This window comes from Peromyscus leucopus, chromosome 12 (assembly GCF_004664715.2).
Source record: "Peromyscus leucopus breed LL Stock chromosome 12, UCI_PerLeu_2.1, whole genome shotgun sequence".
Taxonomy (NCBI): domain Eukaryota; kingdom Metazoa; phylum Chordata; class Mammalia; order Rodentia; family Cricetidae; genus Peromyscus; species Peromyscus leucopus.
In genome coordinates this window covers 65,471,348-65,498,257 of record NC_051073.1, presented here as the reverse complement: position 1 = coordinate 65,498,257, position 26,910 = coordinate 65,471,348, and the positions used below count along the sequence as shown (strand labels likewise).

The 26,910-nt window shown below is 40.8% G+C and overlaps 1 protein-coding gene across 1 annotated transcript in view; it reads right to left on the bottom strand.

The window, feature by feature from the left end:
* Window positions 1–26,910, bottom strand: part of Atp13a3 (ATPase 13A3) — an 86,616-nt gene that overhangs the window by 56,468 nt on the left and 3,238 nt on the right. The window contains 4 exon segments of the mRNA XM_028861218.2: window positions 996–1,066; window positions 1,288–1,470; window positions 2,038–2,211; window positions 4,442–4,542. Coding sequence (XP_028717051.1) covers window positions 996–1,066; window positions 1,288–1,470; window positions 2,038–2,211; window positions 4,442–4,492 — 479 coding nt within the window. The 5' untranslated portion in view covers window positions 4,493–4,542.

The following is a 26,910-nucleotide window of genomic DNA, read 5'->3' as shown; positions in this document are numbered from 1 at the left end:
GCTGATGACTTCTCCAGAATGCAGTACACAGAGGGACTAGCAACTAAGTGTTTAACAAGACTGCAGGACATTGGCATTTTTCCTTAAGAAAATGGTTCTTCAACTTTAGAACCAAGCATGAGAAAACCATCAGGCCCATTCTAGAACATTCTAATTCTTTAGTATTTCAGATAAGCATTCCAGGTATTAACTTAAATCTTCTTGATTCTTCTTTTTACTGTTAAGATTTATAAACTTCTCTGGCATTCTAAAACAATGACTTTATTGAGTGTTTAAAATAGTGAATAACAGCAAAATAGAATCCTTAGGGGGCTAAGACAGGAAACTGGATACAAACTGAGCCAAATAGCAAGACCCCATCTTTCAAAAAAGAGTCTAAAACATAGTAAGTATTTATATAACTTGACCTCTCCACACAAAACAAAATAATGGATTACTCCAATTTGTCCTATCCAAAGATAACACAGTTGCCAGTGTTCTTTCTTATCAAGATAGTGAAGTTTTCGAAATATGTATTACATGATTCTCTTATTACAAATGCATGGGACTAACACAGGAAGAAATAATTCAGAAACTCTAGAGAAAAATATAGGGGTTAGGGAGTGGGGCTCAATGGTAAAATCACTGCTTATTAGCATTTGTGAGTGCCAGATTCAATCCTTAGCCCACTGCACACCAAAAACAAAGTAAATCAAAACAACAAAAACCAGGTAGAAAACCTACGATGTGAGGTATGCTAAAATTTTTCATGCACCTCAGCCTCCCACACTGTTGGGATCACATGCATGTACCACAGGCAAGCACTTAGCCTTCTTCTAAATTTTATGTAAATTTTTCCAAAGTACAAGTTGCAAGTCAGACTTACTTTTAATACATGAATAAAAGTAATGAAATAAAAGGTTTGTTTTTTTTACTTTATGTAGCATTAGAATACAGTCTCTTTTACTAAAGCATTTTCAAGATAGTCATAGTCTAAGCAAAAGAAAGATACTTACCTTAAGAAATCAAAATTGTGAATGTTATCATTCCAGAAATATCTTATGCTATGGTGGGTGAAATAACGCATCTGTAGGACACACATAAATATTATATCAAGAGGCTTATCATCACTTCTTATAACACATCATTCATTTCTATTAAACCTAAAGTTTTATTTAATGGCAGATATTTTACAAAGCATGTAATTTTATCAAGCAGTAACTGCAAATGCAAAATTATGATCTATCTTTTATAATGTTGAATGTTAACTACAGTTTTTAAAAAAACTTTGAAATTCCATCACAGTACCTGTTGTGACTGAGTCTGTGAGTATTTATTCATCTCGCATCTACTTTCTTCTGTCAGAGTCTCAGCTAAATGAACAGCATGGCCATTAGAAACCTTATTAACTAAAGATTTTGCATTAAAATTTGGTTCATTTTCCAGGGAAAGAAAGCGAATTTTTGCACAAAACCACATTTTAAATTCGTCCTTAGAAAAAAGGGAGAAAGGTCAAGTTAATTATGCATATTAAATAACTATCTGTATTTTTATGTAAATCCTATTATTTAAAAATTTAGTCATCTCTTGCTGACAAAGTATCATTTCCTACTCATTTAACATGAAAAATTTCTGATCAACTTTATAGCACACTACCAATTCCTTAACTTACTCACATATATACTGAACATTAACTATTATGACCCCTTATAAAATGTTTTCAACTAGGGTTCTAAAGAAATTGCTTGAGATGTAACATCATACAGTCAATAGCTGGCCTAGTCACTGAGGGGTCTGGTTATCTATAGTTCTAAAGGGCAGGACCTTAGAAGACAATTAAGTATCTATCTAATAATACCCTGGGTCATAGAGAGTTATAAGCTAGTCTCATTAAAGACTTTTTTTAGCCTTATCACTGGAACCGTATTTACATCAAAGCCATACCTGATAAATACTAAACATTCCAAAGTCCCAGTCACTTATTCTGAACAGATTACACAAAATCACTATTTTACTCCTTGAATAATTAGCTACTAGCAAATATGTGCATGGACTTACAGTAGTCCTGAGCAGCACCACTTCACAGTCTTTAACTGCAGCTCTAACACATGTGGCTTTCACTCGCCACTCAGGCATCCAGTAGAGGAGGAGGAGGAGAAACCCACCAGTACAAATCACTCCTACAGAAACCATGGCAAGCTTCCAGCGGCAGAAGTTATAGCCATGTATCTCCTGCACAGAAATGGCAATCACATGATAAAGGGGAAATGATAAGGCAGATAAACTAAAACTTGTTTCAAAGATACATAGTAAATCATATATACATTTTATGTGTATGAATGTTTTGTTTAAGTGTCTGTCTGTGCAACACCCTCAGACCAGAAGGGGCTCTGGATGCCCCCTGAAAATGGCATTATAAATGCTTGAAAGCCTCCACGTGGATGCTGAGATCAAACCTAGGTCCTCTAGAACAGTCAGTGCTCTTAACCACCAAGCCAAATCTCCAGCCCCATTCCTTGTAACTTTTATCATTTCATTATTTTAAAATTTAAGTCTTCCATAGGGTTTTACAAAATGAAGTTTTTATTTTGCAACCATTTTAGACTTACAGAAAACTGTAAAGATATCAGTGTTTCTTACAGACGCTTCCATCCAGTTTCCTCTGTCAAAACCACACTGCTCCATTACGATCACATACACTTGGTGTTGGATTTCAGTTTTTCTACTTACACATTGCTTCATGACACTATATTCCCTGACTGAGCAACTGAGACACGGTCACAGACTGCCGAGATGGGTCAGACGTTAGAAGTGCTGGCCAGGATACAGGGTCTCACACAGTTAAGTGATGTACCCAAGGCTGGCCTCCAACTTACCATCCTCCTGCCGCTGCCTCCTGCATTTAGGATTACAAAGTATGTATTACCATGCCCAGCACCACATTACATTCAGATGTTTGTTTTTTAAGTGACTTGCTTGCTCACTGTTCCAATACCACTGTAACTGATCAACCTCATTCCCTAACCCTTATTATTTGAAATATTCTTGAATTCTTATCCACACTGGCTGCCAAATAAAACATTTCAAACTGCTGAAGGCCTAGTTAAGTGTACACTTCAAATAAGCAGTGGAAATTCTTGTTTCTTCTATGGCAACGTCTGAGATACACTAAAACTTAATCTTTAACGTGGTGGTGATACACGCCTCTATCTCAGCACCTGGGTAGCTAAGTCAGGAGAGGGTTGTGAGTCTGAGGCCGGCTTGAGCTATAGCAAAGAGAAAACTTTATTCTTTAATTATCTTAAAAGCATTTTGACAAAAAAAAAAAAAAAAGAGACTTTTTGTTTTAATTAAGCTAATTTTTTAACTTTATAAACCACAGATGGAAACCTTTACTTGGGGAACCAGCAATGTATCAGAGTGAGTGTGCTTGCCATGCATGCCTGCTGACTTGAGCCCTAAAAACTAAAAAGCCCTAAAGCCCAGAAAAACTCCTCAAAGTTGTCTTCTGACCTCCACCACATGCACACCACGGCACACATGCACCTACATGTACACACAAAAATAGTGAAACACACATTTTAAAATTTTTGAAATGGCTCAGAGGTTAAGAACACAGGCTGTTCTTCCAGAGGTTCTGAGTTCAATTGCCAGCACCCACATGGTGGCTGAAAAACATCTGTAATGAGATCTGGCTCCCTCTTCTGGCCTGCAGGGATACATACAAACAGAATACTGTATACATAATAAATAAATAAACCTTTAAAAAAAATATTTTTTAAATGAATTACCAAGCCAGGTGGTAGTCTGGTGAAAGCTCCACCTCAGCCCCTGGCACCCATATACCCAAAGGGTCTGGAATGCTCTGGTGGAAGGTCCACCTCAACTCCCCTCCCCCATTTCTCTCCCCAAACTGGCCCCCTCAAAGCCCACCCAACAGCAGCCCCTCCCCTAGAGCTGCCCTCCCATTCCAGATTCCCCCACCTCCTCAAAGCCCACCAAAAGCCCCTACTGGGGCTGCTCAAGATCATGCCTACAGGTTACTTAAGGCCTGGTAGTCACATTTGCCATGTGATCCCTCCCCTGCCTTCCCAAGGGTCACCCAAGATTACTTTACTTTGCTCATTAAACCTGGACTTACTAATTCGGTTTGATTTGGCTAATTACATCAGCGGCAGTGGTGGGCACCCAGCAACCGGTGGATCTCTGGGTTCAAGGCCAGCCTGGTCTACAGAGTAAGTTCTTTGTTTAAAACAAACAAAATACACACACACATACACAACCACCTTAATCAGGATACAAAAATTCAGACATATATGTTGTGAGTAGGTGTTTCACTAGAGATCAAAGCTAGAGCCTCATTAGCTGGACAAACACTCCACCACTGGGTCGGACCCCGGCCCGGGCTGCTTTTCTTTAATTGCATCTTTTTACTCCCTAGGAAATCATGAAAGCTAGTTACCATTTCATCTTCTTGGCCCTTGTTGATAATCTTCCTTTCTTCTTTGTCCATCTCTCCAGTGGCTTCAAAGGTGCTGTGCTTCACACAACAGGTGAGGATAGCTGCAGGAAGAAAAGAAGCAAACGCTGGCCTGCTGTAAAACACATCCCGGCTGCCCACCACAACTGGACGACGGTAAAACCCCTGCTGATGACACCACACACCGAGAAATCAGGTCGGAAGTGAGCTAGAACTGTCTCCCTGTGGATGGATAACTCTCCTAGTACCAGAAAGTGCTATGTGGACAAGCTGCTACTGCAGAAAAGCCATCCATAGTCTTACCCAGATGTGGACTCTGTGCACTACAATACCAACCTGTCAGGAAAAACAGCCTCATGGGACAAGAGGGTCATGACTACTATGTACATATCCAACTTTCTGACTGGATCTGGGGCCCGTTCCAAAGGAGGAAAATCATGCTTTGACCTTGTAACCTGTAAACCTGGACCAAAGCCCATTGCTGGGAAATCTCAGGCCCTGGGGGGAAACAAACCTATCATTCTTGTTTTGTCCAAACTACCTTTCAAATGTTTATGTCTATACCCATGGATTACTGCTGCCCTCAATCTTGGACAGTTAATAAAGAGACTCATAACTGTTGAGAGCTCAGCCCTAAACATGACATCTATATCACTCCCTCCAAGGCTCAATCAAGGAACATCACTGTAGCAGGCGGGGGCAAAGAGAACCAAAAGATGGGGGAAAACATTATGAAATGCTGTCCTCTGCACAGAACAGCTGCACTTACTCACTTACTCACTCACTCACAGCAGCAAATTTGGCCATCAACATTCCATCAAGGATGGATGGAGAAGGGGCTCGCTCATAGGACTCCACCCTTCCCTGAGGAGCTATTGGCTGAGGGGAGGAGGTCAATTTCTTCAGTGGAATAGCCACTAGTAAGCTGCCCAATCAACCCTCATTAAACTCAGTGGGTAATACCCAAACCAAAACAGAACCTGGAAGCAGGGGAGCTTCCTGGGAAAAAGAAAGCGTTCTGTGGAAGTGGGTGGGAGAAGACAGTGGCAGCAGGCGGATGGGATGTCAAAATATACTATACACGTGTGTAAAACTGTCAAAGAATGATTTATCATAAAAAAAAAGTTAATAATGCCAGATATGGGAGCTCATGACTTTCATTCCCACCCAGCATTTGGATTAAGAAAGAAGATCTGGAGGCCGGGCGGTGGTGGCGCACACCTTTAGTCCCAGCACTCGGAGGCAGAGGCAGGGAGATTTTTGTGAGTTCGAGGCCACCAGGAAAGGTGCAAAGCTACAGAAAAACCCTGTCTTGAAAAACCAAAAAAAAAAAAAAAAAAAAAGCTGATTTACATAGTGAACTCCAGGCCAGCCAGAGTTACACAATAAGACCCTGTCTCAACAACAAACTTTGGGTTTTGTTTTTGTTTTTTTGAGACAGGGTTTCTCTGTTTAACAGTCCTGGCTATCCTGGAACTCACTCTGTAGATCAGGCTGGCCTCGAACTCAGAGATCTGCCTGCCTCTGCCTCCCGAGTGCTGGGATTAAAGGCAGAGCCACCACTACCTGAACAAACTTTAAATTTCTTAACAAACTTTTGTAATTCAGAGTCAATTCAGCTCTGTGGAGTGTTTTAGCTCATGGTAGATATGACTAAGACTACCCGAAAGCTGGAGAATGAAAAAGGATTCTTTCTTTTCTCTCAGAACTTAAGGTGTTACCTATCAAAGCTACGGCAGGTATGGATAATGAAGCATACTGAGTTTTATGGTGGTGAGTAGTGAGAGTCGAAAGCTGGCATGTCGTTATGACTGCAGAAGCACAAGTACTGTTTCTGAGGTGCTGAAGAAGCCTGCCTAGGGTACTGTGTGTGGTGGCTGAGTGTCCTCCCACTGAGCTGTGTCTGCAGCCCCCAGAAGATTTCCAGTGATTCCCCCAACCAGGGGTCAAACCTATTTGGGAAGATGAAGCACCCGTACTGAACATGTACCCCTTTTTCTTGTCATACACAGCAAAGGAATCTACGTGGGTTAAGTGTGCAGTCTACCACATTATATAAAGGAATACATAGCTCAGACTTCAGTACCTGGCCGAGTCTCGGCATCAGTCCTCCACAAATACTAATGACCAGTTACATTTAATTACCAGTTCCAACCTCTTCTTCCCTGGTCGGCCTGGAACTCACTATAAAGACCAGTCCGGCCTCCAATTAACTGAGATCCTCCTGAGTACTGGGATTAAAGGCATTTAATCTGCCACCACTGGGACAGGTCTAACTTATAATACAGTATCAATACATAAACCCAGCATACACAAAAACTCGTTAACATCAACAATAATCATAAAATTCGGGTGGTGGTGGCGCATGCCTTTAATCCCAGCACTCGGGAGGCAGAGGCAGGCGGATCTCTGTGAGTTCGAGGTCAGCCTGGGCTAACAAGTGAGTTCCAGGAAAGGCGCAGAGAAACCCTGTCTCAAAAAAAAAAAAAAAACCAAAATAATAATAATAATAATAATAATAATAATAATCATAAAAGCATACAAGAGAGGCTAAATCTAAAAAGTTTGAGTCCACCGCTTTAAAACAAGGGTAGAGAACTAGTGAGATGGCCTGGCCAACAAAAAAGCCTCATGACCTGAAATTTGACACTGAATCCACAGTGGAAAGATAATGGACTCCTGAGCACCATGGGAGTGTACACACACACATACACACACACACACACACACACACACACACACACACACACATATACAAAAAAAAGGGGGGGGGTTGCTTGTCTCTGCAGAACACAGCCAGTGGAACACTATCACCTCCCTCAATTAGATTCCTTACGTTCCTCTAACCAGTACACACCAGATTTGGAACACAGCAGACACTCAAAAAGTACCTGTTCGACTGGTACTATTTATTTGACAAGGATATTGGTGCTAAGACAGCAATATTTTTTTTACATGACAAATTAACTGGCCAAGTAAAAGTCAAATGAATTGTAAACTATTCCATACATAGAACCGATTAAAATCCATTAATCAACCAAAAAAAAATATTAAACCCAATGTCACTGCAGAAATGGAGCAGTTTTAAAAGTATCAAGTCCAGCTTCTCCAAAACAAGTCACACTACCATCCAAAACCCTTTGGACAACTTAGGAATAATGTCTTCTCCCTCCATGGCAGCACTTGGGAACGAAAGCATAATTAATAGTCATTCCAATCCCACAACAACAATCCATCAAATCAATGATCTGAAGGGGCAATTACTCTCAAGAACTAGCTATCTAGAACGTGGAACAATTAAGCAAGCCCAACATTGTTCCCTTCGATAAAGATCAGTAGTTACTGCCTGCACTTGTAGGGTACAGTCTAATCCTGCTTGTGTCTTTAAAGGTTAATTAAAGAAGTCCTGTCCCTGACAGTCCCCACTACAGAATACTGGACTAAGCTGAGGTTCTTCCTTAGGCTTAGCACCGTCCTCACTCTGGATTTATTGGAAATAATTTTTGATAACCAATTTTGGTCATTTCCCATCACCAGCACCACCTTTACATGGAGAGAAACTACTTCCAGCCTTTAAATTTAAATTTTCATTTTATTATTATTGTGTTTGTGTGAGTAGATGTGAGCATTCCAGTGTGTGGAGGTCAGAGGACGACAACAGAGTCAGTTCTTGCCATCTCCCGTGAGTGCCCGATATTGAACTCAGTCATCAGGCTTGGGGACACACTTTTACCCACTGAGCCAGCCCCTGCTCCCCGTTTTTATAACCTTCAGTTAGATTGCTGATTCAAACAGCAATCAGATGTGCCCCCTGTCTGGAGCAAACCCAGAAGAGACAAAAAGCACACTGACTTAAAGGAAGACCACCAGACAATGAGGGCAACTGCAAGTGAGCCCTGGGAAGCTGGACGCTAACCCAGCAAGCTACACTTGTAAGTTCCAGGTGACTGGAAGACAGAGCAGGAAAACCAACAGGATCCAGCAGTCCCTACACTGCTAAGGCTGGGGTCAAGAGGGACATCTAAATTATGTCAAAAGAAGATCTGTAAAGAGCAATGCTGAGCAAGGTGGCTGGCCCACCTATAAACCTAGAAGTGTAAAAGCTGAGACGGGAGGATTACAGTTTAAGGTCAGCCTCGGCTACATGGAGTTCCAGGCCAGTGTGAGCTACAAGAGGCCCTGTCTCAAAAGAAACAAACACGGGAGGAAATGGAGGAAAAGGAAGAGATCTTAAAGAGGGACCACTACGTAGCCCAGCTGGACTGGAACCCATTATGTAGACCAAGCTGGCTGCCTGTGTGCTGGGATTAAAGTGTTCACCACCTAACACGCCCCCCCAAGTCTTCAGTTGTATACTTATTGATCAATACTTGTCAAGACACTGTCAGTGCTGTTATAATTTAAAACGGTGGGAAGAAGCCACACCATACAACAGGGCCCACATGGGAGGTTTATTGAGGGGAGCAGGGAGAGAAGGGGCAGACTGGTCCCTGGGGACAAGAGCGAAGGAAGAGAAAGAGACCGGAGGTGGGCAAGGCCTACCTTTTATAAGGAAAGGAAACATAGTGAATGCACACAGGGGGTGCTCTTCGTGGCTGCAGCTGAGGTGTATCCTGTCAGGACCCTGAGGGCAGGCCAGTACAGATGCCTACATGCTAACAAGTGCCAGAACTCCACTCCTCCCACTCCTCCCGCACCCCCCCACTCCTTTTTCCACGGGTCTTGCTATGAAGAGATGCGTAGCCTCATACATACTCACTGTGTAATCCAAGCTAGCTCAAACTCACGGCAATCTTTTTAAGCTCAGCCTCAAGAGTACTGGGATTATATTAATGAACCAGTATGTCCAGGTGGAATTGCCATTAAAATTCTTTGGGTCCACGTACTATTTAAATTTTTTTTCTCTAAATTTCTTAAACAAGTTTACCTTAGTGTAGCATGAAGTATATCCCTAAGATCTTGAGCAGTTAAAAAGCATATCAAGGAATATTCCAATTATTTTTGAGTTGTATGGTAATTTATTGGGTAGGACAACCTACTTAAATTTTCCCAAATGATCAGTGACCATATTACAATGCAGCTCTTTATACAAAGATGACTTCTCTACATGTTAACTGCTTTAAGACATAATTAATGCCCTACCAAATTTTACCAAAATTGTAAAATTAATTTAAATATAAATCATCCATTATCACTAACTTTAAATATTTCACACACCTCACAGGAAATTAAAGAATTAACCCTTCAAATACACTTGGAAAACTCATAATTCCAACTATGCTTACATTTAAAACATGCACATTATAAATGTATAATTAAATGTAAATGTTTATATAAATAAACCTTTAGCATTTTAATGACTCCATAAAGATAAAGAATATAAAACTATCTTAAAATACACTGTAGAAAAGATGCATACTAAAAAACTTTTCTGACATATACCCAATTAAGACATCTGAAGCATTAACAAGCTTCAAAAATATATTGAACAAAATACACCCTTGTTGGCTTGCTAGAGTGCATTTTTTTTTTCAATCAAGTCAATTTCTACATCACCAAAAGTAAAGAAATTTTTCTTACCAACAGCATTATACCATTATTCCTCTCAGATCCTGATACTTCAGCTTTCAAAAACTGGCTCTTCATATAAAATAAAACCATAAAAATCCATACAAACATTAGAAATTTATTCCAAATATTGGTTCTGTTTAAAGTGCATTTAAGATGGATAAGATATTAAAATTGAGGACTTTTTAATTCAGCAAATTCAGAGTTTTAGAAGATAGACCCTTCTGTTCCCTGTCACTGGCAGAACTCCTACTGAATAAATCCTATCCTGCCAGCACACACAAGTTCCGGCCACAGTGCATGCCTGAATCTTGATGTTATCTAAACAGCAAAGGGTTAGGCTATTGTCCTTAACCAAACCCTTCCTTGAATTTATAATGAAATGGATTTGCTTCACAGGGTGGAAAAAAAAAATTCAGTAGAGGACAAAATGAAGCTATCAGAAATAAAAATCACCAAGTTTAAGATAATGCTTACCCCCTCTATTCCTTTAGTATGTTCTTAAATGGTTAGGCCTTACTTCCTAAACAAGACAAACTGGCATGAACAGGCAGAGAATTTCCCAAACCTCTAAGACATTTTTGCTTTCCAAGAGCATAATACTGTAATATTATGTAATATCATCTGAGCCAAATGTGATGTATATATCTGTATCCCAGCAATCAGGAAACTGAGGCAGGAGAGAAATGAGTTCAAGGTCAATCCAAGGCCCTGTCACAAAATAAAAGGAAATGAAAATTTTTATTTTTAAACCTGCCCAGAATTAATTTCACAAGGTGCTTTACAGAGCGGTCAGTAACTCAAGTATAACATTAATTAAGCACAGCAATTTTAAGTATTATATTTTGTTTTCTTTTTTTGAAGACTCCCATGTAGCCTAGATAGGTCCTGCATTCACTACCTAGTTGTTTCTGACCTCCACATATGTGCTATGACATGTATATGTTTGCACCTCCCTCCCCACCCCTGTGACATATATATAAATAAGATTTTTAAAATAAACATTTAATCCTCCCCCCTTTCCTGAGATTAAGTCTCTCCATATAGCCTAAGCTTGTCCTAACCTGTTGTCTGAACTTTCCATGTACTAAGATTGTAGGCATTTATCACCCCATCAAGCTAAAAGCCCAAGGACACAAAGGATGCTTGAAAGGCCCTGAATTATAAATACCATAACTGGCATTCTCAACCTATTTTTTTTTTTTCAAATTTATAGCATCCACAACAAATCCACAATTCAAAAGTTTTACTTTGTGCAAGTGAAACAAAATATGCTCTGGTACATTTAAACTCTAATCCAACCCACAGAACAATCCTAATTTAATATCTATACAAATACTTCTGTAAAAAGAATAACCAAATCGTAATCTTCCAAGCAGAGTAAGCAAACTGTCACAACTCTGAGGACAGAGCTCAACTTCAAATCAGCTCCTAATAATAAAAATGACGTAATATAGCTTAATGAATTCGTGGAAATTTTACAAGGATACCAGCTAAATTTTAACAAAGGTTTACTCAATACCCACTTTATCACTTCCCATCTCAGACTTTCTCTTATAATACATGCTTTTGTTTCTGTGTTTAGGCTTAAGGAAGACTATTGTGTCCAATATACACCAAACCAAGACTGTATTTACATTTCTCAAGTGAAGTCTTTGTATAATACGTTTTTTTGTGTTATAGAGCAACATGATAGGTAGAATAAAATAAATTATAATTAGGCCACACAATATAATTACCTGCATTGGGATTAATATGAAGAATGAGTTTAGTCTACATTATTTTTTAATCACTTTTATTATATATACTACCTTCTAAATGAGCATTTTTTATTTAGAGGTATCCCATATGGTTAAGACTGCCCTCATGAGACAAAATAGTTTCTCTAATAAAAAGTTTGGATTTTATTTATTTAATTATTTATTTAGTTTTTTAAGACAGAGTCTCAAGTAACCCAGGCTGGCCTCAAACTCTTATGCAACTGAGGCTGGCCCTGAACACTTGCCCTTCCTGCCTCTACCTCCAGAGTGCTAGGATTATAGTTATATGCCATCTCACCCAGTTTAGTCTGATTTTTAGAATGCCTATTTGTGGGGAAACGGACTGGGGAAAGGCAGTGGATGAGCCAGGGAGCGAGACACCAACGGTACATGTTTGAAATCAGCACACTGAAAACTATCATTTTGTACGCTAACCTAAAACTTAAGTTTTAAAAATAAAACTGGGAAGGTGGTTGGTGCATGCCTGTAATTCTAGTGCTTGGGGAGAGGTGAGAGGACCACGGATTCAAGATCTGTTCAGCTTCACCAGGAGTTCGAACTCAGCTTCAACTTCATGTAATCTGGACTAAGAGAAAATCCAGTAAAATAAAAGCCAATTACTCAAGTCACTGGGGTCCTACAAGTCTCATATTTCTTTCTCATAGGTGACAGTTTTGAACTCCATGCTCAAGCTCAAGGTTAAAAGTAATCGAAGTGTTATAATGCCTAAGAACTTGAAACCTATCTAGGTAAACCTTTCTATGAAAACTGCTACATCAGGCAAGAGTTTGAAACACATTTACCCTGCAGACAGTTTATTTAAAAAGACTGGCAGGACAAAAGAGCCTCTGAGAGAACTGCTTCTGACACCTGAGACAAGAGTCACTGTGCTAACCAGTGCCCACCCTCTGCACTGGGGTGGGAGGAGGAGGAAGAGTTTGGTAGTTTTCCCAGGAGGAAGACTGAAGTGTACAGATACCCTTCCGTTTCTACAGCACAAGGCCAGCCCTGGAACACTCCAATACTCTCGACCTGGACCTCAACTCACATCTCTGGACGTTAACAAGCACACTGACTTTCACTTGTGTTTTCTTTTTCTAAGACAGGCCCCACTGTAGTGCAGGCTAGGCTACAACTCACAACTCAGGACCTCACACAAGTTCAGCAGATGCTCTAAGCTACAGGTAGTTGCATTTATTTCTTTTCTGGGTTTCTGTTCAGCTGAGTACAAGTATTAACAACCCATAATACAAATATGGTAAGTAGCTGCAAATTACTTTTTGGGTTTTGTTGTTGTGTGTTTCTCTGTGTAGCTCAGGCTGTCCTGAACTCTTTGTAGACCAGGCTGGCCTCCAACTTCAAAGATCTGCCTCTCTCTGCCAAGTATGTGTCACCACTGCCTGACTGCAAACTCTTTTTTTACTGAATTCATCTACAGAATTAAGCAAGCAAGTGCACCATCATATTAAGAGCAGAATAAACTAGGTGTAGTGGGGCACGCCTTTAATCCCAGCACTTAGGAGGCAGAGGCTGAAAAAGACCTCTATGAGTTCAAGGTCAAACTGGTCTATATAGTGAGGTCCGGGCCATACAGTTGGGGTGGTAGGGTGGGCTGGTGGACTGTTTTTCAAGATGGGGTTTTAGTTCTGGTAGCCCTAGAACTCACTTTGTAGTCCAGGCTGGCCTCAAACTCACAGAGATTCATCTGCCTCTGACTTCCAGGTGCCAGGATTCACCACCATACCCGGCTCTGTTTGGGGTTTGTGTGTTGTTTCCTTGTTTTGTTTTGTTTTCTGAGACCCTGTCTCTTAAAAAAGAAAGGGACAAAAAAGCTTAGGCACTGTGTACAACCTGCTGTTGCATCCTTTCACCTGTAGATGGCAACCCAATAATGCTAAAGGAAAAGAGAATGGCTGAAGCCAACTAAATTACTCAGTGGTTAAAGATGAGCTATTATGCACCAATTTGTTTAGGAGACTGGAAATGTCAGTATGAAAAGGAGTTGCTTTCTGAAGTGCTATTTTCATTTACGTGTCTCAAGAGAAAAATCATATATACAACAAAAACCATAATGAGGGCTAGGCATGGTGACATAGGCCTTTAAAATCCCAGCACTCAGAAGCAGAGACAGGCGATATGTGAGTTCAAGGGCAGCCTGGTCTAAAACAGTGTTTCCAGGACAGCCAGGGCTCAATAGCTGGACCCTCTCAAAAACCAAAAATAGGCTCCTGGGTGTGCTCAGGCTGTCCTCCCACAGCAGGATCTTTCTCCAGGTGGTGAGCATCGATGACGTCCGAGCCACCAACCTCAACTGCTCAGTGATAGTTGGCATGAGGCCTACATGGACATTATTATTCAATGGATATCAGCTGATTGTGCTCAGTACCCACCTCACTGCCTTGGCCTCCCACATCTGGGCCAGGAACGCAATGGCAGCATCCGCACCCAGCAGAGATAAGCTTGGCCTGGGGAAGGACCCCGGTACTGACATTGCATAAGAGTCCTACAACCAAATGTTAGCTTGTGACTAAAGACAGCCAGGAATTGGGATGAATGCTGAATGATCAGAGAAACAGAACAAGTCACAGCCACCTCACCTTGCCAATTCCTCAGCTGATCCTGTTTCCTCAGACTGGAAGCCTCTGAGTCCTCATCCAGAATGAATCTCAGCTGAACCCCTGCTAAAAGCCTAAAAGCTCAACCAGCTCTAGTTCCTCGTCCTCACGCCTTAAATACCTTTCTGCTTCCTGTCATCACTTCCTGGGATTAAAGGCGTGTGTCACCATGCCTGGCTGTTTCCAGTGTGGCTTTGAACTCACAGAGATCCAGACGGATCTCTGCCTCTGGAATGCTAGGATTAAAGGTGTGTGGCCTTTATATCTGGCCTCTATATCTAGTGGCTGTTCTGCTCTCTGACCCCAGATAAGTTTATTAGGGTGCACAATATTTTGGGGAACACACTATCACCACAACTGTCTAAGAAGAGTTGGTCTTAATAACTCAAAATGCTACGTGAAGGTCACAAAAGAGACTAACAGTGCAAGAGTCCTGACATTTACCAGTGCTTTTGGGGCAAGATAAGTAAGAGTAGGTAGATGGTGAAGGGTCTGGACAAATTTGAATTTTTCTTTTTCACTTTCCCTCACTGCTTAACGATACTTGAATCTGGCTTCATCTCTCACCCAAGCAGTAAATAATTAAATATTTACTGCCAAATGAAGATAAAGCATAGACGCGTGTGCTAACACTTAGCCATTAAACAGGTGATAAGAACAACAAAAAGACCAGGTGCACCCTAATACAGATACAAAAGTGAATTCCGAGAGGGTATGGGGGAGGGGCACTAAAGCAAAGTATGATGACTCACGTGTGTGTGCACGTCCACACACGTCATAATGAAATTCACTACTTTATATATAGTTCAACTTAAAATTAATTGTAACAACAACAAAATAAGCAGCTCCTAGCATAGTGGTGACATACTCTGAAAGTGAAAACAGGAGGATCTCGTACTTAAGGTCATCCTCACTACACACTGGCTTTTAAGACCAGCCTAGTGAACTACAAAGACACTGTTTCTTTAAAAAAAAAGAGAGAGAGAGAGAAGAGAGAGGAAGAGAGAGAGAGAGAGAGAGAGAGAGAATCCCAGAACTAGGAGTCAGAGGCAGGCAGATCTCTGGCCAGACTGGTCTACGGAGTTCCAGGATAGCCAGGACTACACACAAAGAAACCGTGTCTTGAAAAGCCAAAAAGAGTAGATTTTGGGTCAGAAGTGCGGTGCATTGGTGGTGCATCCTTGCAGTCCCAGCACCTGAGAGGCTAAGGCAGGAAGAATGTAACTTTAAGCCATCCTGGGCTACATAAGACCTTTCCTCCCTCTTAAAAGAGATCAATCAAAAGAAAATATATCTTTGGTATACACAAGGCCTTGGGTTTAATCACCAACAAAAGAAAGGGGAAGGGGAAAAAGAATTTATACTATCTTTTTAGAAAACTGACTCACAACATCTTCTATATATATAATCTATCTATACCTTAATCTAACAATTCTAATTAAATTCCATGGCATGTGTTATCTAGACTAAGTATATATGCATAAAACATATTGCTATTGTTCGGTTTGTACCAAGGGAAAACAAAACCCTAAGCCCCTTACAATCTATCTCAATGTCTGTCAACAGAATGTATGGATAGCTTATGAAATTCAAGGCAAATTAGTTAAATTTATGTGTAGAGACCAAGATAGCTCTATACAAGAAAAGAAATATGACTAATATACCACCTTTGTAGCAACCAAAGAGTTGCGCGTTTGTGTTTAAAAACAAGCAATGAGGCACGAATAGTGGTGCATGGCTTTGATCCCAGCATCGGGAGGCAGAGGCAGGCGAGTCTGTGAGTTCAAGGCCAGCCTGGTCTATACAATGAGTTCCAGGCTAGCCAGGGTTTCACAGTGAGACCCTGTCTCAAAAGAGGGAGAGTGGGAAGGGAGGGGGAGAACTGTAAGATCCACCAAAGTGTTACCATTAATCAGAAAGTGTAAATATTGTCCAATAGATGTCACCAGTATCATATACTTCAAGTTCCTCTGCATAACTGAGTGCAAAACTTTTGTTCTTTCTTTCCCCCCTCTAAGGGTGACAGTGGGACTTGAAAGCAAAAATTCACTGGAATAAAGTTATTTTAAAACAAGCAAAAGTGAAATAGTACAACCGACACTGAATATAGTAAGGGTTAAGAAAACAAGAGTTCCAGTAATAGTCTATCTATGTAAACAAGGCAAATTGCCAAATGAGTCTAATTAACAACCTAAATCTGTAATTTCAGATTAAGGTTTTCTTTGAATAATATATAAATGAAAGGGTCTCCCATTTAATGCAAATTAGTGTCAGCTTAAAACTATAGTACTATTAGCTAAAACACTAATAACTTGGTTGACATTTAACTCAATGATTTAAAAATGACACTTCACATCTAAATGCTCATTAGTTCTGAGACTGCTATTTTTCACATTTTACCACAGCTAACACTGGAATGCTTTTTAAATGTTATTGGTGCTGTCAGCAGGTGACTGATGATACATGGGTCACTGCACAAAATGCTCAAAGTTAATATCACTGTTCGTATTTCTCAAAATTAAGTGATGTGTACACACTGTTAGTAGTAAGTACATGTTTAAAGTTACTAATGCATTTGAAATGACTACACTACCGTTGGATTGGCAAACAAAAAGTAATAGCATCAACAGAAAAGACTCAAAATACAGCAGCAGAGTGGACGGACAGAAAGAGCTGGGATGAAAGGGGGATAGAGAATACTGACAACAAGGAAGAAATACACAATAAAGACAAGAACATTTCCAGAGACTAGATTGTATTCCTAAATCCTCAGTATGTCTGGGAGATAGAAACCCCAGAAGTGTTTTCTAAGACAAGGTCTTACACGTCACAGGCTGGCCTCCCAACTTGTAGGTCTACTTTGATCCTCCTGACTCCACCTCCTGGGTGCTGGCCCTACAAACGCGAGCCACAATGCCTGGTCTATGTGGTGGATTGAGGGAAGGGAGGGAGGCTAAAATTCTGGGCTTTCTGCATGTTAGGCAAGCACTCAACCAACCCAAGCTAACTTTCAGCATTTCGTTTTGTTGTTCTTTTATCAACAGAAAGCCTTGTGTTTACTTTCAGTAACTCAGCATGGTTTGCTTCAGGATTACTGCACAGCTTTCAAAAAACCAAAACTCATTTCATTCATGATCTTTACTACAGTATGATTCATAGTTCACTCTTCCAGGCTTGATGATTTGAAGGTTCAACCACAAAGAAGCAGAAAATCAGTAGGAAATTATTCTTTACAAAAGACACAATCCTGCACACATTTACAATTGTAGCTAACAAGAACATGGGGGGCCCGTGTCTGTTAGAGGAGAGAGTTGTGTGTTGAGGTAAGGTATGATTATAATGGACAGGCTGGTCTCTAACTCTAAATCCTCCTGCTTCAGCCTCCTGGATTAAAGGCACACATATCTGCCTTATGTGAACTTCAGAAATTGTATGAATTTGTGTTTTTCTGCTTTATTCCTGTTCTCTCAATTCAAAGTCTGCTGTGTTGATTCACTGCAGCACAAAAGACTTCAATTATATCCTATGAAAATTTCAAAAATATACTCAGGTAGCAAAGGCAGAAAAATCACTGGTTCAAGGCTGGCCTAGGCTATCTAGCAAGACCATGCCTAGGGGGAGGGGGTAGTGTTGGGTGTGGTGGCACTTCATTTAATCCTAGCACTCGGAAAGCAGAAGTAGACAGATCCATGAGCAGGAAGCCAGCCCTGTCTATACACTGATTCCAGCCAGTGTAGGCTACATAGTACAACTAACGATAAAAATGACTGGCTTGTGTACAGGCATGTTTAGTCTAGAACCCACCTTCATCAGCATCTACTCAATCTTCAGATATTACCAGGGCCTCATCCACACTAGGCAGGCACTCTACCACTGGATGCTCACTCGAGCACAATCCCAGGACTAAATAGTATCTTTTTAAAGAATGACATTGATAGTACTGGCTTCCACGAGATTATTTTCTAAAAATCCATTAAACCAATTGTTGCTACAAATAAAGCTGATCCATTTATTCATGGAGAAAACAGTGACCCGGCTTCCAAGAAGGCCCAAAATGTCCTTTCTCTACCTCCCACAATTGTGCTTAACTGCAGTTTACCTTATACTAACCTAAATAGAAAGGCCAGGTTACCAAGCTACTACTTCCTATGATCATTAATTGTTAATGTCCCCTGGGCTGTTTTTGTAACAATGTCACCAGTATGGCACTGCTGGAATGTCTATGATGGTAACAACTGCTCATCCATCAGCTTTCAGCACTGATTTCTCATTCCATCAGATGCACAGATTCAACCTCTCCATGCTTGTTTACAGACAGCTAAAATTCAACCTTTCCTCAAAATATCCTGCCCCTCAAACTTACCAACTCATTCTCCCCTTAATGACTATAATTTGTCGAAAACAACACATTTACAAGTCCCCCTAGACTCCACTATCTAACCCCTATACCAAACGGGGCATCATTTCCATCCTTTCCCATGCCACGTCACCATCCCTGTCTCCACCGTCACCATCCCTGTCTCCACCGTCACCATCCCTGTCTCCACCGACATCCCTCAATCCAGGTCCTTCTAGCCTTCCCCATCCATGTCTATGCAAATCAACTACAACCTCTACTCTGCTGTGTCAAGTCTCAACAGCTTGCCACTGTCTGCAATATCATCTCCCAAATCTGTAAGAGTACTCCCAAAGCATTTCAAGATTCCCTGCTCCTATAAGCAGAATAAATGGTAGTTTTAAACAAAGTTAAAACACTGCTTACAGCTAGCATCTGAAGTCCCACAATGCAAAATAATGTATTTCTCTATCAACGTGGAAGTGGAGTCCACAGTAAAAACTAATTACAAGACTTCTAAGAGCCTTTAGTATCTGTCACCTATCAACTGCTATCATTCACACGTACAAACTTTGCATCTCCTTCACACAGAGCACAATCTGTAGCTCTTCAAATAGCCCTACCACTTCCTGACTCCATCCTTCTGTATACAAATACTCCTTCTGCCAAGAATGCCTTCCCAAACCTAGTCTGGCTGAGGCGCCGCTATTAATCCTTCAAGCCATCTCAAGCTGCTACGCTTTCTTTGACTGTCTTTCAATCTTCTTCCGGCAGAGGACTCCTCCCACTTTCCCCACTACTCCAACTGTCAGAGCAGTTACCAAAGACATCAAACTTAGCTTGAAAAGCTTAAGTTTCAGACTCAAGCGAGACCTGGTAATACAATCGAATGAATGAAATGAGGTAAGACCAGAGGTGAAATCTTTTTTTTTCTGGGCAAAATCTTACAATAAATTTTGGGTTTGGGCATGCTCCCTCATCTCAAGCCTATCCTATCCTCTTTCCCAACTAAGTTAGCCAAATCCCCTCCTACCCTTTAGCCCTCCTTATACAACCCCATCACAATATTATGTCCATCAAATTAATTCCTTTCTCTCTAGAGCAGTGGTTCTCAACCTCCCTAATGCTGCGACCCATCAATACCATTCCTCATGTTGCAGTGACCCCCAACTATAAAATTATTTCATTGCTACTTCATAACTGCAATTTTGCTATTGTTATAGATCACAATGTAAACCTCTGATATGAGGAATATCTGACAGGCAACCCCAAAAGGGTTGTGACCCACAGGTTGAGAACCACTGCTCAAGAGTCATTCAGCTCAGAAGTGAGTGTCTACAGAAATGACAGCTGGAGACTGGGGAAGAGCGTCAGCGGGTAAAGCACTCGCAAGGCTCTGTATGAGGCCAGAACCAATGCAAAAACCCAGGGCTTGGCCCCGGCCTGATGCCAGGCAGATCCCTGAGGCTCACTGGGCAGCTAGTCTCAGGACAGTGAGAGAGGGGGGTCTCGAAAACAAGGCGGAAGAGCTGGAGTGATAGTTCAGTGTTTAAGAGCACTGGCTGAGGGGGGTGGTGCCCAGCGCACTCCTTTAGTCCTAACACTACTGAAGCACAGGCAGGGCAGATCTCTGTGAGTTCAAGGCTAGCCTGGTCTACAGAGGGAGTTCCAGAATGGCCAGGACTACACAGAGAAACCCTGTCTCAAAGAAACAAAACAACAAAAAGAAACAGCAACACAAAGAGACAAGTAAATATACCACATAAAACACCCCAAGAGCTGAAGAGATGGCTCCAAGGTTCCCAGAAGCCATACGGCAGCTCACAACTGTCTATAACTCCAGTTCCAGAAGTTCTGGTGTCTATTTCCAGCCTCAGTGGGAACCAGGTACTCACAAGGTATACATACATACATGCAGGCAAAACACCTATGCACATAAAATTTTTAAGTGGAGAGGAAAAAGTCACATATCAACAGAAACACCTAAAGTTCCCAACATGAACTTCTCAGACGTTGTTACTAAAGATGAAAGCAATGGTGTTTTCTCTATGAAAAGTCAGAATAAAACATCAAAGCCAAATATCCTCAAGCACCTTCCAATATTCACACTACCTGTTTTAAACACGCTGAGTATTACTGAACTACTAAACACTAGCATGTTACATTTACTAGAACTAACTCTTAAACTCTCTAAGGCAAATTTTGTTTGGCAAATGAAGAAAGTAATAAGGTTAATTGATTTATGTATCCCAGATACAGTGCCAGTAAGTTTTGGGGCTATATATAATTAAAAAAAATCACATCCATGTGGATCAGAAGTCACAAATTGGCCGGGCAGTCACTACTCGGGAGGCAGAGGCAGGAGGATCTCTGTGAGTTTGAGGCCAAACTGGTACATTCACTGGGAGTGAGTTCCAGGACAGCCAGGGCTACACAAAGAAACCCTGTCTCAAAAAAAAAAAAAAAAAAAAAATCACTCACACATATACACACACACACACACTCACACACTCACACACACACACACACACACACACACACACACACACACACACACAGAGTCACAGGTCTATCCAATAAATCTTGCTCTCTTCCAGGGCATTTGACTGTTAAAATTTTCTGTGGTTATTTTGAGACAGTCTTGCTATATAGGCCTGGCTTATATTCACTATGGAGGCCAGAATGGTTTCAAATGCCTGTCAATCCTCCTACCTCAGCATTCTGAGTGCTGAGATTACAGATGAATACCACATTACATCCATTCACTTGTCAAAGGACATCTCTCAATTCGGCACATTCCTATAATTCCACAACTTGGAAAGTAGAGGATGTAGGAAGAAGAATCAGAGTTGAAGACCAGGCTGAGCTATATGAGACCCTGTTTCAAAACAGAGATTCCAACTTATTAGTAAGGTAACCTGTCCTAAAGCCTGAGGGAAAACTGGCTACTGAAATTCAAAGACAGTATATCAATTTCCAATCAATTTTCAAGCTGGTACTTTTTTTTTGGGGGGGGGGTCCAGTTCTGGGGACTGAACTCAGAGTCTTGCACACCCAAGGCAAGTGGCCATTTCCAGCTCCAAGGCATTCTTCAAGGATATTTCCCCCTGGGTGATGTTCCCATACACAGGCCTTCCTTCAGTGTGAACTCGAGGTCCAAAAAGCAGGATCTAAGACATAACTTGATTTTAACTCAAATACAGATTAACCAGAAAGAACTTGGAGCTAGACCCAGTGGCAAAGGCTTGTACGCTCACCTACTAGAGAGGCTAAGGCCATTAACTAAAATTCAGGCTTGCCTGGACTACAGAGTTCAAGCCATCCTAAGCACTGTAAGAAGACTTTCAGTGCTTAGGAAAGAAAGGCAAAACATTCCTTAAAAAAAGAAATAATAAAATAAAATAAAGTAAGGGCTTAGACTACAGCCCAGTGGCAGAATGCTTTCCTAGCATGCAGGAAGCCCTGCATTCAATCCCAGTGCTGTAAAGAAAAAGATTGAGAACCAAAACAAATAAAGTATTTTTCGTTGTATTTCACAAATGGGGGGAAAAAGAGAATCTAAGATACGGTCAAAAACAAAAACAAAAAACCCCACCTCAGACACATGTGAGAAACATTCCACGGCTCATTTTAAAACAAACTAAAAATAGTGTTAAGAAATCTGACAAGCAATCATAAGGCAACTCTTAAAAGTTGGTTCTCTGTACATCTTTAATCCCAGTACTTGGGAGGCAGGAGCAGGCAGGTCTCTGTGAGTTCAAGGCCAGCCTGGTCTACAGAGTAAGTAAGTTCCAGGACAGCCAGGTCTAAACAGAGAAACGCTTATCTCTTAAAAAAAAAAAGTTGGTTCTGCATAGAACAGTGGTCCTCAACCTCCCTAATGCCATAACCCCTCATGTTGTGGTGCGCCCCAAACCATAAAATTATTTTCGTTGCTACTTCATAACTGTAACTTTGCTAGTTATGAATCATAAATATCTGGTATGTGACTCAACAGGGGTCACAGAGTATCACACTGACTTCTGAGAGTGCTGCTATGATCTTAGAATCACAGCCTGTGCCACAGTCAGCTTTGACCATCCATATATACGCAATAAGCCAACAGTCAAATCAATAGTGAAAACAGAAGGAGATTTAGTCAGTGTGCCTCTGGTGTGAGGAAGGACAAAGAGATGCAGCAACCCCTGGCCAAGTCCATTTTCTGGGTCTTAATGTGAGGTCAAAGTTTAAGAAGAGGGCTAGGCTAGGGTTCCGTATTCCTACTAAGCAGTCCAGGTCAAGGTGTGGTTCTGCACTTTCTCTCCTGGAAGGTAGTATGTCAAGTTGTCAATTTCTGTCTGAAAGGAGTACAGTGTCTGTCCATCCATCTATCCATCCCCTTCCCTCCCCACAGGGCTTATGCTTTAGGCTTTCTCTTCTCCCAACATGAGATTCCTAGGGGAGCTTCCATTTCTTGGGCCCGCTGTTTCAACAGTCAATGGACACAAGTGTCTCTTTAGAGTCTCTTCACCTCAGCCAGGCTGGTCACAGTGCCACTCCTAGGATACAATGTAAGATGCAGAAGAAAAGTACACCTACCTGACCAAGACAGACTGGAAGCAAGCCAGACCCTTTATTAACGTGCTGCCATTTACCTCCCCAGACACCAGCTTCTGCTGGAGAAAGAGCCAGTCTAAATAGTCTGCTACCTCTCAGCATTATTATTTTCTACTCTTGGACCTTTATTTTAATGCCAAATGCTTTTGTGAAGAAAACAAAAAATAATAAGAGTAAATAAATCCAGACTACTATTAAGGCACAATTCATTCTTTCTAACCTTTTTTTCCTATTCTAAGCACATGACTGCTCATTCCAAGGTTAAGAGTTGCAGAAAAGAATATGAGAAAGTTCTAATTAACAAATTAATTTCATATCCTGAAATCTATTTTTAAGCTGTTTACCACCTCAGATTCAACCAAAGGTCCCAACATGACCCATGGGTCTAGGTGTCAACAGCCCTGGTTTTAGAATTGTTCTGTGGAACTCTCCAAAAATTCCCATCCTCAGGTAACTTTAGTTTAAGATATATGCATTTTTGGATAGTTCTCTTCTTCACTCCATTTTTCAAGACTAAGAAGTAATAATTATCATAAGAATAAATTTTAAACTATTATAGTAGGTATAGCAGCGATCATGCTCTTGTCATTTACTTACTATTCCTGATACTTTATCCTTTCTGTTATTTTATTTTTATTTTGTTATTCTGAGTCAAGGTCTTGTTAGGTAGTAGCCCAGGTTAACCCTGAAATTTCAGTGAGCCTCTTATGTCAGCCTCTTGAGGTTACCAGTCAACACTACCATATCCAATTTGTTTAGAGCCTAAGTATCGGTAAGCTTCACAGACTGGTTTTGAACTATTAACCTCAATCATCCTCATGCCTTAGCCTCCCCAGTCATAAACTATAGGCTCACAAGCACTGTGCCCAGGCATATACGTTATTTTTTAATATCGGTAATGCCAACATTTTAACCAATACTTAATCCTACCACTGATTATCAGGTTATCATTAACTTCAGGACATTCTACCTTTTAAATATCTACTTTCCTCAAGATGAAGCCTGGCTGGGAGAAGGTTCAGTGGTTAAGAGCACACGCTGCTCTCTCTACCAGAGGACCCAAGCTTGATTTCAAACACCCACATCAGGCAGCTCACAACTGCTTCTAACTCCAGCTCCCAGAAGATCTGACACCTCTGGCTTCTATAGGCACCTGAATTCCTATACACAGACACATAAATTTTAAAAAATAAAAATAAAAAATAGGGCAAGAGAGATACAGCTCAGCAGCTAAAAGCACTTGTTGCAGCCAGACGTGGTAGTACATGCCTTTAATTCCAACACTCAAAGGGAGGCAGAAGCAGGAAGACCTCTATAAATTCAAGGCTATCCTGTTCTACAGAGCAAGCTCCAGAATTGCTAGGACTACAGAGACCCAGTATCAGAACCTCCCCTCCTAAAAAAAAAGTGCAGAACTTTGCAGAACTTTGGCTCAGTTCCCAGCACCCACATGATGGTTCATAACCATTCACAGGCTCAGTTTCAGGGATCTGATGCTCCCTCTGGTCTCCTTAGGCATTAAGCATACATGTGGTACACAAACACATGCAGGCTAAACATTCATAAAATAAAAGCAATTTTATATTTTATAAATAAATCAATAAAAATTTTAAAAGATTAAATAAGCCTAGAACAATTGATATTTTTACCTGAATTCTGAACTTCTCTCTCAAAGTAAGAAAATTTAAGTAAGAATCCAAGATAGGACATGGCTTTGATTATTACATAGTTAACTCTCTGTATATATGGGCCAGTTAGCTTCAGTTAACAAAATGTTACAAAAAAACCCAAAGGCTAAATCCTGTAGCCCACCTCTTCGCTCAAGATTTAGCTAGATCAGATACAACATACAGTAGTCCCCTTAAACCAACTGGGCAGTCCAAGACCTCCCAGTGCACACATGAAACTGAGGGTAGGACCAGACTTTGTATATACATTTTCTCCTATACATACATGTCTATGAAGTTTAATTTATAAATTAAGCACAGTAAGATTACCAACAATAATGGAGCAACTTAACATTACACTATAATGGAAGCATTGCAAATGTGATCTCTATTTTTTTTCTCTTAAAATATCTTACCTTTAACTTAAGGAAGCAATTTCTAGTTTTCCTTTGGATAATCTGAATTGCCAGCTATATCAATAGGTATACTTACAATACTAAAATATCACAACAGTCTATTTGTTGGCCACAATGGCTAATATTCCACTGGTAAGCACAGTGAGTATACTGAACCAATGGTGACTCATGACTAGGCCAGAAAAATGGACAGTACAAAATTTCAACACAAAACTTAAATGCCTAGATCCATGGTTCTCGACATTCTTAATGCCTTGACCCTTTAATACAGTTCCTCATGTTGTGGTGACCCCTAACCATAAAATTATTTTTGTTGCCACTTCATAACTAATTTTGCTGTTATGGATCGTAATATAAGTATTTTTGGAGATAGGTTTGCCAAAAGGGTCACAACCTTTTTGAGAATCACTAGTCTAGATTGTTTATTTCTGGAATTTTCCATCTAATATTTTAAAACCACAACTGAATGATGGTTAACTGAAACAAACTACTGAAGGTTAAACTATGAATATGTACTGGGTAGAAGGGATACTATTGTATTCAGAATATATTTCATCACCAGAATTCTAGGGTACATCAAGTGTATCAACTTAACAGATGTTGGACACTAAATTAAACACTTTTGGTATACCTCTGAACTGTTTTTAAGAGTGTTCTTGTCAGCTGGGCGGTGGTGGCGCACGCCTATAATCCCAGCACTCGGGAGGCAGAGGCAGGCGGATCTCTGTGAGTTCGAGGCCAGCCTGGGCTATCAAGTGAGCTCCAGGAAAGGCACAAAGCTACACAGAGAAACCCTGTCTCGAAAAACAAAAAAAAAAAAAAAAAGAGTGTTCTTGTCAATAAATGCTAAGCTGTTAACTCCTGCTCAATGTGTGGTCTAGTCACATACAAGGTCTCACAACCAGTACTTATTATAGTTAGTGTAGGCTACCAAGTATAGTACCAAACAATCTGTTTTAGAGGCCTGGAGTAACAACAGATCTATAATCCTGGCTACTTAGGAATCCTGGACAGTTCAGGTGAAGGCCATCCTGGGCTACACTACAAGTTCAAAGCAAACCGGACAAGTGCATTGAAGCCTTACACCAAGAGAGGCTGGGGATGTAGCTCTGTATAGTGTTTGCCTACCATCTGTGAAGCTCTGAATTCAAATTCAAGTACCACAAAACAACAGAATCCATTTTATATAAGGCCCTATTAAAGCCAGGCAGTGGAGGTGCACACTGCTAATCCCAGCACTCAGGAGGCAGGCAGATCTCTGGGAGTTCGAGGACAGTTTGGTCTACAGAGCGAATTCCAAGAGAGCCAAGAGTACATAGAGAAACCCTGTCTCGAAAAAGAGAAAACAAAAAGATCATATTATCAAGATCACTTTGAAATTCTATTTTTTGTCTTCCAGGACTTTAGTCGTCCTTCAGATTTTATTTCACCATCACCCAACACTGGGGAAAAATACAGATGAGGACAAAATTCCCCAGTGTGCTCTCCTGTCA